This window comes from Mustela lutreola, chromosome 10 (assembly GCF_030435805.1).
Source record: "Mustela lutreola isolate mMusLut2 chromosome 10, mMusLut2.pri, whole genome shotgun sequence".
Lineage (NCBI taxonomy): Eukaryota > Metazoa > Chordata > Mammalia > Carnivora > Mustelidae > Mustela > Mustela lutreola.
In genome coordinates this window covers 65627874-65640083 of record NC_081299.1, presented here as the reverse complement: position 1 = coordinate 65640083, position 12210 = coordinate 65627874, and the positions used below count along the sequence as shown (strand labels likewise).

Sequence of the window (12210 nt, the reverse complement as noted above, 5' to 3'; positions counted from 1 at the left end):
ACAAGATAGTGGTGATGGTTACACAACATTTTGAATGTAAAAAGCGTCATGGAATTGTACCCTTTAAAATGGTTAAATCACAAATTTTATGTTGTGTGAATTTTGTCACAATAAAAATAAATTATTACTCAAAAAAAATGATTTAAATTATGGGAAAGCATGATAGGCATGAAAGGGAATGCTCTACATTGTAACTGATAGACTGATGCACGTCTAAATAAAATGTGAAGAAGATGGTAGTTGTACATAAAGTTAAAGACAGATCAGTAGGGTGAAATAAAAGGTCCAGAAAGAGAGGTGCCTGGGTGGCTCAGTGGGTTAAAGCCTCTGCCTTTGGCTCAGGTCATGATTTCAAGAGTCCTGGGATTGAGCCCTGCATCGGGCTCTCTGCCAGCGGGAGCCTGCTTCCTCGCCTCTCTGCCTACTTGTGATCTCTGTCTGTCAAATAAATAAATAAAATCTTTAAAAAAGAAAAAAAAAGGTCCAGAAGGAGCCAAACACACTTAACAATTTCATACATACAAAGTTACAGAAAGATCATTCGATAAACTATTTTGGGCCAGCTAGCTAACCATTCAAAAGAAAATTCGTATTATTAACTTGCAAACAAAATAAACTATAAATGTATTAAAAACATAAATACAAAAAATGAAAAAGCAAAAGTGCTAGGCAAAAAGAGAGGAATACCAATATCATCTCAGCCTGAGAAAAGTATTTCTGTACATGAAAGCAGTAACCACAAAAAAACTTATTGATTCATTCACTACTTTTATAAATTAAAATACTAAATAAAAAGGCTAATGATGAACATGGAAAAATAATTGCTTTTATAACAACTGATTTTATAGCTGTTTTTATATATTAGCATTATCTGTTCTTTGTTATCCAAAGAGTTCTTGAAAATCATTTACAAAAAACCTACATATTCACAAAAAAATAAGATAATGCCTAATTATATAAGAAAAAAAAGTTTATTCTATTAATCAAAGAAATTAAACCAATATATTTTCCCTATCAGATGAGTAAAAGTATGCACTCAGAATGCTAATAGTGGTTATCTCCAGAGAGTGGGATTTGGAAGATATTTTTCCCAATTTGAATGTGTAGTTTACTGTATCTTTTTTACAATACAATTTTCTACTTAGAGAAAACATTGCATTTTGTAAAGTAGCTCGAGAGGACAGGATACACAAAATTTAATGTTCCTTCATAAGGAAAAGATACCTGTGGAAATAAAGAGAGGCCCTCCTTTCCAGTGGAGTTCCTAGGACACAGAAGTGTCTCTCTCCTCACGTGTTACTCCTACACCTGGCTTCCTGCTTTCCACTTCCGCCCTTGCCTTGTTCCCGCTCCTCCCTGCTCTCCACTCCTGGATGTCTCCCAGTCCTTCCTGGGCATTTCTGTGGGTTTTATTTTCCTTGTTTTCCCCCACTATTTACCAAAGAAATTCATACAGCAGTTAACACTTTGCCCTGCTCCCAGACAAGGCCAAAATATGCAAACAGTTATATTTATTCCACATTAAAAGTGGAAAGAGAGGGGTGCCTGGATGGCTGAGTTGGTTAAGCATCCACTCATTTTATCCATGGATAAAATGAAGAAGCTAAAAACGATGATTGCTAGAAGGTGCCTCAGGAATATTTTCCCAGGTCAAGACTCTATCTCTGCTTCACTGTCCACCTAGAGAAACACCAAATGTTCTATCCAGCAGAAATCTGCCAAATAACTAAATCAATGAGTAAATTAGCAAGTACATCTAAGCATAAGTGATTTTATTTTCTTCATTTCTATTATCAATGTTCATGGTAATCTGTTTTTCTCTATTTTCAGTCCTTTCCAACACTTTCTTAAATAAATTCTTGGAAAGACTTGGTGGTTCTTGTAATTCTTCATTTCACCCACATTTATTTCTCTTCTATATCCTGAGTCACTTTTCTTACCAACAGACAGACAAAATACTGATTTGAATTATTAAATTATCTTATGATTTAATTTTTCTGCTACTCATGTGTCATTATTTGAAAATTCTCCTAGCTTTTAATATTAATTTATCACAACCTGCTGTGTTCTGATATGGTTAAAAAGTCTGTTCTAAATGCTAAGTCTCTTATTCGTACATTTTTGTATCTCTAGAAATTATATACATTATTATCTCTTTACTCTTGGTTTTTATATTACTTCACTTAGGATCCCATTTATTTCCAGTAATTTTTCCTCCTAAATAAGGTACTATAGAAATTTTTCACTTTTATGTTATCAAAAGTCATCTCATCCACATATATTCACAAAAGAATACCTGTTATTCTCTTATAACATAAATGTAATCAAATATCTTCGTATTTCAATTTCCTACACATGCCTTCCCTTGTCTTCTATGAGTATCGTTTCTTACAGCATAGATATTGTGAACACTTAAATCAGTGATTGTTACTGTAGTATCTAAAACTCTGCCTTGCACAATAGTAGGATGCTCAATAAATATTTGTCAAACCTATAGACAAGTAATAATTGTGGGCCACCAAATCAGAAGGGACTGCCATCTACTAGAGCATCCATTACTCCTTTAATAACTAATTAAAAAGTGCGTTCAATTGTCTCATTGACAAAGGTATTGTCTGGCAGGAGTAATATTTAATAGTAACAGTGACAAAGATGATAATGTATAATCACTGACGCATACGATACTACATCAGGCACTATTTTAACTTACATATATGAATTTATTCAGTCCTCCCAACAACCCAATGAAGCATTACAATACTTATCTTACATAAGAAGAGACAGGCACAGAGTGGTTATGGTCACAGAGCCGGGAGGTGGAATAAATGGGATTCTTTTTAGCTCTCAGGCAGGGTATGCCTTTCACTTCCACTAAGTTACAAGCTCTTTGAGGGAAGAGCTTTATCTCACTCCCTGGGAACTTCTCACAACCCAAGCATAGCGCAGTGTATGTAACAGTCTCAATAACTGGGAGCTAATTTTAACCTGATCCTGTAATTTATAGATTAATACCTTATGAATGATTATCATTATAAAATTTGGAGTATTTGAATTCAAATTATGCAGATCAGCAGACAACATCTTTATTACTGGCGAGTGACAGCGAAATAAGGAAGGGTAACCCGAAACTTCGGGTGGAAATGTCCAAGAAAAGTTTTCTGAAGCTTCAAGCTCCCTCTGCTCCTTTCCACAGCAACCAAACCTTCTTAATAGAGAAGGACACGTTAAACACCTGACTAAACACAGATGACTGATTTTCTAATTGAGATGGTGGGTAGTGGTAAAAGCAATAGACTTTTTGAGGATGTTGGATTTTAGATTTACTACCGGCCACCCACTGTATTATGAGATGTAAGGAGGTCAGATCATTTTTTCTGATAGTACTTTTAGGTAAGTCGTAGTATTATAATCCGTTCACAAATGTAAAAAATTGGCTTAGAGTCACTCCCTGTTACAGCCAAGAGGTGGTTGGGCTGGGACCCTATCTCCCTGCCTGTACTTGAATAATTATAGCATCTTCAAGAGAAGGCTAGATTTGGAACTGTGCCCAAAATCTAAAATAAATCCTTTTATGTTACTCAATTGACTGTCTCCTCATCATCACACTACAGCCATTCCATGTTGGTGTTCTACCATCAGGAGGAGTGAGAAAAAACAGCCTCCCTGTCTGTATGAAACCACAATTGTACCCACTCTTCTGCGGCATTACCACCCTTACACTCAGGGGAGGATGGACAGAAAGACAGGTTTACACAAGCTTTGAAAAGTAATACTTGCAAATGTGAAAAGAGCATTTTCCCTATTGGGTGAAGTCTTCTCTAAATGTAGAAAAATGGCATTGATGTACCAGGTAAAATTTGGTGTGGCTAGAAATGCCTTCCAAAGCAAGTACAATGGAAGTTAATTTATATACCTCCTTTAAGAATAAGGCTAAACAAAGTTGGAGTGCCTGGATGGCTCAGTCAGGCCATCTGTATCTGCCTTCGGCTCGGGTCATAATCCTGGGATCCTGGGATCAAACCCCGAGTTGGACTCCCTGCTCAGTGAGAAGCCTGCTTCTCCCTCTCCCTGTGCTGCTCCCCCTGTGCGCGCGCTCTCTCTCTCTCTCTCTCTCTCTCTCTCTCTGTGTCTGTCAAATAAGTAAGAAAAACTAAACAAAGTTAAAACTGGCAACCTTGAGAGATTCTGGGCACATTAACATCTTGAATTGTTCTTTAAATATTTTGGAGCTTAATAAAAACCTCAAGACACATTAAGCCAGAAGATTTTTATATCCAAGAGGGTATAAATCTAATCCACATGTTTCTGATTCATTTACTTTTGAATCATTCAAGCAATGTTTTTAAGTGCCCTCCCAATGTCTATGGTATCTTTGGGCATTTTTATAACTCTTTTGCCTTAAAAACAGGAAATCTTGTTTTGCCAAGAGTAAATTAACTTAAAATACCAAAAGTATTCCACACCACTATACACATCTAAAGCAACAGAATTTTACGAAAATTCTCAGCTTAGCAATGTCTCTTTTAATTGGCGTTTGCTAGACCAATCTTACACCATACACTTTCATGGAGTGACATAATAAACGCAAAGGAATTCAACTCCAAAGGTCTGTATGTAGCTCAATATGTTCATCAAATCACATCTATCTGTAATATAGTTTATATTTTGATAATGTATAAATGACTGGACTTCTGAGAGACTGTTCTAAGCTGTAGGAAAGAGATTTGTATCTCCACATCTACCCATCACTGCACACAGAGTGACCAAAAGCGGGGAGCCATGGTCAAGGCAGTTTCCTTTAGGAGAGTAAATTCCCCAAGAGCAAGGCTCTCATCATTTGCCAAAGCCCTTTAAGACCTGTTCATTTTGATGCCAATACCTGTAGTAATTCAGTCAAACTTCAATCGGCTACCCAACTTTTTAAATTATCGCTGACAAACATCTTAGTGACTAAATGTTTAACTACACTGGCTAGAAACACTAGCATTAGGAGTAAATAATCTTTTTAAAAAATCAAGTTCAAATTTTATATATGCAAAGGAACACATTTCTTGGATAAACTCATTTACATAAGAAATCTATTTACTTTTCATAGGATTTACTCTTCTTTTCCCAAATCAAAATTATCCTCTGCCCCTGAAGTAAAAGCGAACAAATGTATGTCCTTCTAGTAAAAGATTGCTGAAGTTTAATAGTGTCTACAGGTGCTGACTTAGGGAACAGATTAAAAATTACCATTTGGTTTCAGCATTTGCCTAATTAACTCTTACTTACAAAACCGAGAATCCACATTCTGGTCAATCATTTGCAATCTCTGGACATTCATACTACGTAAGTTACAGTCAACCAGTCAACAACTATTTATCGCTCTGCTAAACTGATGAAATAAGCATAGCAATAATAATAAGTTTCTTTCAGGGTTACGTATTCTAGAACGGAACATTAAAAAGAATAATTACTTGTATAAAAACAAAAATAATATCAAGCAAATGTTACTTGAAAAGCTGGTAAATGGACTTTTTTCCCCTCACCATAGAAACATCAAAAGAATGTCTTCAAGATTTACTTATTAAGGAATGGTGACTCACCTAGGATACAGAGAAGACAATTGTATAATTGCCATTTGTCTCTTAAAGATTATTGTATTAATTTGTTGCTAAATGAAATTGTAAACTAGTCAGTGACCCTTGTAGTTTCCTGTATTTTTCAGTTGGGATTATAATTGGATGAATTTATATGAGTCCCCAGGTTTAAAACTATAAAATCCAGATATTGTAAAAGTTTAAATTTTATTGAGCTATAGTTTAAATTAATATTACATTTGTACTACATTTCTAAATCTTAATTCCTGAAAACACAGATTTCCTCCTTTGGAAAAGTAACACATTATATTTTAAAAATTTTTTAAGAACACCACAGGGGGGTTTTAGGGCAATGAAATTATTCTGTATGATACTCCAATGATGGACACATGTCCATATTCATTTATCCAAGCTCACACAATGTACAACATTATGGAAAAGCACTACAGACTTCAGTCAGTAAGAATGGGGCATGAATTGTGATAAATGTACCACACCAAAGCAGGACTTACTAATAAGGAAGGGTAACAAAGAGGTTGGGGGAACATGAGAGAATGTAAATGTAAAATCTGTGCTTGTCACTCATTTCTCTGTAAACCTAAAACTACTCAAGAAAAAATAAAGTCTACTAAATAGAGGAGAAAACTCAAACAACATGATCATCTCACCTGTGTATTGGTTGAACTAGATCATTGAAACTAATAAAGCATTCCCTTTGTCATCGGTTACAAATTTAAATAGTTTTAGAAATTATGCCTCTATTGCCAAGTTTCAACACAATGAATCTTAAGAAGCACAACCACTGTCATCTGCATTATTTGTCTGCTCCATTTCGTGTGTTCACCTGTAACTTTGTTCCAGTTTGAGGCTTGAAACTGACAGTGAAAACAGGTCAAAAATTGGGCACAAATGTTCAACCAGATTATAAATCCAACAATTTATATTCATCAGTCAAAGAAAGAGGGCACATGATGTAAAGTGGGGGAAAGCTATCAATATTATAGGACAATTATGGGAATCCAGAAGCTTGATTTTAGAGATATTTTTAAAACTTCTTAGTTTTTAAAAATACAGGGTGGAGAGTGATGGCTCAGTCATTAACACCCATGCAATTTTTCCTAAGCATTTAAGGAAAAAATGGAGAAATGTTTCAAATGAGATGCTAGCACTGGGTGTTATTTGGCATTCCCAAACCCGAGTTTTTTTTTTTTTTTTTTTTTAACTAGGGTTCAATTTAGAGCTAACTGGTGGCCTTACCCTAATGACAAAGGCACGTGTGTCCAGACCACAGAAGTCATAAATCTTTTAGTCAGAATTTGCTTTAAAGACCTAAGTCTTCACAAGTGAAACCAAGAATGCAAAGAATGCTTCAAATAAAATATCAATCCATCAGCAAGTGTCGGTGGCATATCCATTATGCATCTAACAGAGAAATAATTCTTACGCTAAGAGGCATTTTAGAAATATTGATCCACTGGTGTCATAGGTGTGTTGATAATTCATAAACAGAACATAGACCTGGAAAATGTTGCACAAAAATAAAACTGTGCTCCCAGTAGAAATATGTTCAAAATAGGAACTAAATTGTCATATCTATTTTCAACAGTGAAGGAAACCAAAAATTCAGGAAGAGAAATTAGAGAAAAGCATAAATTCAAAATATCCACGATGAGCATGAAATCTTGCTATCTTCCACAGTCTCACAGCAGTCAACCTATCTGTCACTCCACTCTCTCAGTCAAAAGCCATAACTAAGCAGAATTTTAAAGGTGACTGAGAACAAACAGAAACGAAGGCACCAGTGATCACCTTGGTTGCCCTGACCACCTGTCTCTCCTTGCACACCGTATCCCATTGTTTACAGGTTGTCTCCAGAGCTACGACTTCATTTAAAATGTTTCTTTAACTATTTTCAGGTACCTCTTTTCTCACCTTCCTCATATTCTCTTTCCAACCCTCAATTAATTTCAGTGCTACTCACACTCACTTCTGATTTTGAAAAAGCTGCTCTATTTCGAAGTTTAAGGGGAAAAAAGGAGTCTCCTTTGAAGGGAATCCCCTTTGTCAAGTGGCATAAATTAAACTTCAAGAATGAACGCTGAAGTGATTCCAAGTATTAACAGAACTGCTTCAGGTTCAATAACTAGACTATGAGCACAGATCAAATCCTGGCTTGGTTTCACCTCAGGCCTACTAAAATGATAACAGGCAGGTCTCAAAAAGTTGACTTACCACTGACAGACCCAACCTAGCCTCCCTGGGCTTGGGCTCTGAGGACCAATTCAAGATAATTCAAGAAAGCTAAACTGAAACTGTGAGGACATAATATAAATAAAGAAATCTTCAAAAAGTAGAAATCCTTTGTAAAATAAAATCAGCTGTCAGGGGATCTGTCTGCAACAGCAGGTCTCACAAACTTTCTTGTGCATCAGGATCATCAAGATTGTTTATTAAAACTCCACTGGCGGGCGCCTGGGTGGCTCAGTGGGTTAAGCCGCTGCCTTCGGCTCAGGTCATGATCCCAGGGTACTGGGATCGAGCCCCGCATCGGGCTCTCTGCTAAGCGGGGAGCCTGCTTCCTCCTCTCTCTCTGCCTGCTTGTGATCTCTCTCTGTCAAATAAATAAATAAAATCTTTAAAAAAAAAAAAAAAATAAAAAAAAAAAAAAATAAAACTCCACTGGCAACAATGTTTAGACATGGGCCTGCTAGGGGTTAGGAAAACTGCATCAGTAACAAGCACCTTTATAGGACCAGGTAAGGGATAATCACGTTTGCATTCCATCTACCTTCATCTCCCCTACCTGTGGCTCCCCTGTATTACTATCTCTAGCCCATTTGTTCACCAGTGCCGAAAAAGGAATGAAAATCATCTTTACGGCCATCACTAGCTGTGTACGGAGGATTTTTTTCTAATTCATGGCATGTTGTTACTCTTTCCATCATAAAGTAAAATGATGAAGGGAGTTATGGCCATACTTAAAAATCATAAGTATTTTTTTCTTCTATCTGGAAGATACTATAAATGACTGATGTTTGTTGTTAATTCCTTAACCTCAGTTTTCATTTCCAAATAAAAATCAAACATTTAAAATTTAAATGGCTACATTTAAATGGCTACATTTAAATTTTTTTTTCTTAAAGGAATGGAATGATCCCTGGTTTTCCTACCAGTCACACCTCTCCCTGAACTGTGAGCATTGTTCTTGGGTTGGTGAACTAGTGATTTCTTCACCTAACCTACCCATAGAGATCACCTCAACTATCCAACTATCTCAACTCATCACCTCCCTTTGTAAGCCAAGACCTAGTCCTGTGTGTTTAGAAGAAAGCAGGAGCTAATATGCCTTTTAGATAAATTAAAAGTCTGTGTGACTTTCTACTAAGACTTATGTTGAGTCCATTACAATACTGTATTATAGTTGATCGGTTTTTTTCACATTTTGACACTAATCCTATTAAGTATATTAAAACTATGTTGCTCTGTTAAAATTACTTTATCTTCTTCTGCAAGCAGGTTACACTATAGTTAGAACTGTTTAGCAAGACATTTCTTTCAACTCAGGACTTGTAGGAAAATAACCATGTGTACCATAAATAGCTTAATCCTAAACCAGAGCTGGGTGTTAAAGTAAGTTTTGAGTAGGAGTAAACTCCAGCATTTAAAAGACTGAACAGTGCTGCCTCAATACCACAACTTTGAGAAAAACGACAAACCTCATATTCAACAGGGAAAAACAAAAGAAAGCAGAAATTGTCAAAATGTCAGGCTCTTACCAGAAATGGACTCCAGCAAATGCAGGAGACACACATAATAGCCAGGAGCTGGATGACCATTTCAAAATGATGAGACCTGCCTTGTCTGTGCTGCTGACTTTTAAATTTAACTCTTAAAAGTGTAATTCCTGTGATGGCATTGCACAAGAATGAAACGCCAAGGGCTAAGAGCCCCAGAAAAGAAAAAAGTAGAAGGTAAAACCTATCTTCCCAGTCTTTGATGTGCTCTGTTTTGTAGAAACACCAGGTCCTCGAAGCTTGAATTTTATAGTTTCGATGCCCAAGGATGGGTAGCAAAGCTATGAAAACAGCAAACAAGCACACTCCACTCAACATCATTTTCACATGTTTGGATGTGATTTTCGTTGAATGAAATATTGGCTTGGTGACTCCAATACATCGCTCAATGGCCATCACACTGCCTAGTAAAAGCGGACATAGACCAGAGAATACCATGCAGATACCAAAAATACTGCAAAGGATGTTCGACTGGTCAAAGCGGATCCAGTCTTTATCAGAAGCATACACAAAGACTGCTATAGCTCCATTGATGAGGTGGCCAAAGAAGTCTGTGATTACCAGGGCACTGGCCAAAAGTAGAAATGATGCCTTGGACTTCTGTCTAAATCTTTGATAGGCCTTCATGAGAATAGCAATGGCAAGGCTGTTTGATAAAATTCCCACTGTCATGAAGATGATTGAAAAAAATACCGAAAACCGGTTGTCCGTCTGGCAAGTTGTATTGGAAAGGAGCCCCGCTGCAGGAGATACTGGCTGTTTGGAATTGTTCATAGACATTGTTGTGGAGATTAAAAAAAAAAATGCGGGCCACTCAAGTCATCTCTCTCTCAGCACGGTGCAGGCTTGCAGTCCGGACATCTGTAGCATAAAGACAGAGGAAGTGTGAGCACAGCATAAACGGCTCATCTGGCTTTTAAGACTGACGCGCCCCAGCACCCCGTGGTGGGACTCAGATACATCTGGCCTATCGTAAGCAAGGTTGCATCATACCACAGCAGCACACATCTGCCTGCCTTTCCACATTTCACTTCCAAGGTAAAGAAGCTGCCAAAATTGAGACCCCTTCGGTTCACTCTGTGGCTCCTCTGCAAATGGGTACCCGCAAAATCTCCCCCTGACGCCTCACAGGCACCTTAAAACTTGTAAAGTTGACAAAATCCCTACTAAGATTCGATTTAAACCCCATAAAGTTTTTTTTTTTTTTTAAAGCATACTCGTCTATTTAAATAACGAGGTGACATTTGGAGTTTCCACTTTTTTCTTGGATGGGCTTTGTCCCCAAACTGCGGATTGTTCTTTAAGTGAGCCACCTGTTTGTCAGGAAGATGAGACAATCTTCTTCAAGAGGACAAGAGTGGACCAGCAAGCTCACTGATGTTAAATGGGGCTTCTCTCAATACGTTCTAAAACCGTTCGATTTAGATCAAATTTCAGCAAACCACACGCCTGTGGGACCCACGGAAGGTGGAGGGGTGAGTCTCTAAGAAGCGTCTCCGGTCCAGCGAGCACGAGCCCCGGTGCAGAAATCCCGGCTCGCGATAATAAGGAGGCAGTTCGTCGCCCTCCCCGCGACATCTGCCTATACGCTGTTGACCAAGTCACAGCTGCAGGGTAGCAACGTCTCACACGAAGTATTCACTTGTGTTCGTTTATCGTTCTCTCCGGGGTGTGTTGAGGCCTGAGTCACAGACCCTCCATACCCACGATCACTGCCACACGCCTCGAGCTAATTCGATTGAGGTTTCCCCGGAGCAGCTTTCCAGGAGGCTGGGAATTACCGAGCCAGCCTTTCCTGGGCCGGGCCGGAGTGGAGCCGTCCGGGCTGCCCGAGGACGGCTCCTGCTCCGGGTCTTAGAGCGCAGAGTTCGCCCTTACTGTCCCATGGCCCCTCTAAGCCTCTGCTTGCAACATCCTTCCCAAACCTAACTTGCTGAAACTTTCTGCTATTGCTCAAAGGCCCCGGGGCCGATTTCCCCCCTTCTCTGGGGGGCGCCAAAGGCCTGCACTGGCCCGGGTGCGGGACTCCCAGAGTCGCCCGCCGGAAACCACCGGACCGGCAAAGATCTCTGCGCGGTCCGATTCCCTCCCCGGGGAGCCTTTCTACACGCTCCCTACGCGCGCAGCTCAGAATCCCTTCGGGTCAGCAGAACTAGCTCCCCCGCTCCGGCATCTGGTCCAAACTTGCCAAGCTCAGACTAAGGTGCCCTCCAGTGCGGCCGGGGAGATTCCACCTCGGTGGGGTGGAGCATCCCCAGACCGACCCGTGGGAAAGCAGCCGCTGGAGGGCTGGTTACCTTGGCATCCCCGGCCGCCTGCAGGGCTGTCCGGGGAGAAGGGCGCCCCGTTCCGAGTGCCATCGTGCTCGGGGCTCCGCTCCGCCGCCAACGCGGGCTCCTCCCGCGCAGCTCAGCGCCGCGCCCCCGCTCCTGCTCGGGCTCCGCTGGGCCCAGCCGCGCGTCCCTCCGCGCGCTCTCCCAGCTCGAACCTGCGGGCGCGCTGGGCTCCTCCAGTCGCCCAGCACCCCTGGGCGGGATGGAGAGCGCGGGTGACCTCCGCCCCCAACCCCCGCCCTCTCCTCTCTCTTCTCCGCCCCCTTTGCCAGGAGCCCAGAGCCGGACCAGGAGAGACCAGGCTCCGCGCTCTCGGATGCTGCGGCATCTGCATCAGCACCGGAGCGGGGGCCCCACCATCTGGGGAAAAGTTTTGTTTCAAACTCAAGTTTAGTGCGCCATCCCTAGAGCTGCAAAATAGGAATCCGCGGAGCTGAGGAAAGACAGACAGCTGTCGGGGCGACGTGCTGGACTGTCCCATTGTAGTCTGCAGACGGAATC

At 40.2% G+C, this 12210-nt stretch overlaps 1 protein-coding gene across 1 annotated transcript in view; it reads right to left on the bottom strand.

Annotated features, from left to right (window-relative positions):
- The window catches only part of PTGFR (prostaglandin F receptor), a 46701-nt gene extending 34787 nt beyond the window's left edge, over nt 1–11914 (bottom strand). The window contains exons 1-2 of the mRNA XM_059137221.1: nt 11674–11914; nt 9359–10237 (exon numbers count right to left, since the gene is read on the bottom strand). Coding sequence (XP_058993204.1) covers nt 9359–10156 — 798 coding nt within the window. The 5' untranslated portion in view covers nt 10157–10237; nt 11674–11914. The remainder of the gene's footprint in view (nt 1–9358; nt 10238–11673) is intronic.
- Between the last annotated feature and the right edge of the window lie 296 nt (nt 11915–12210).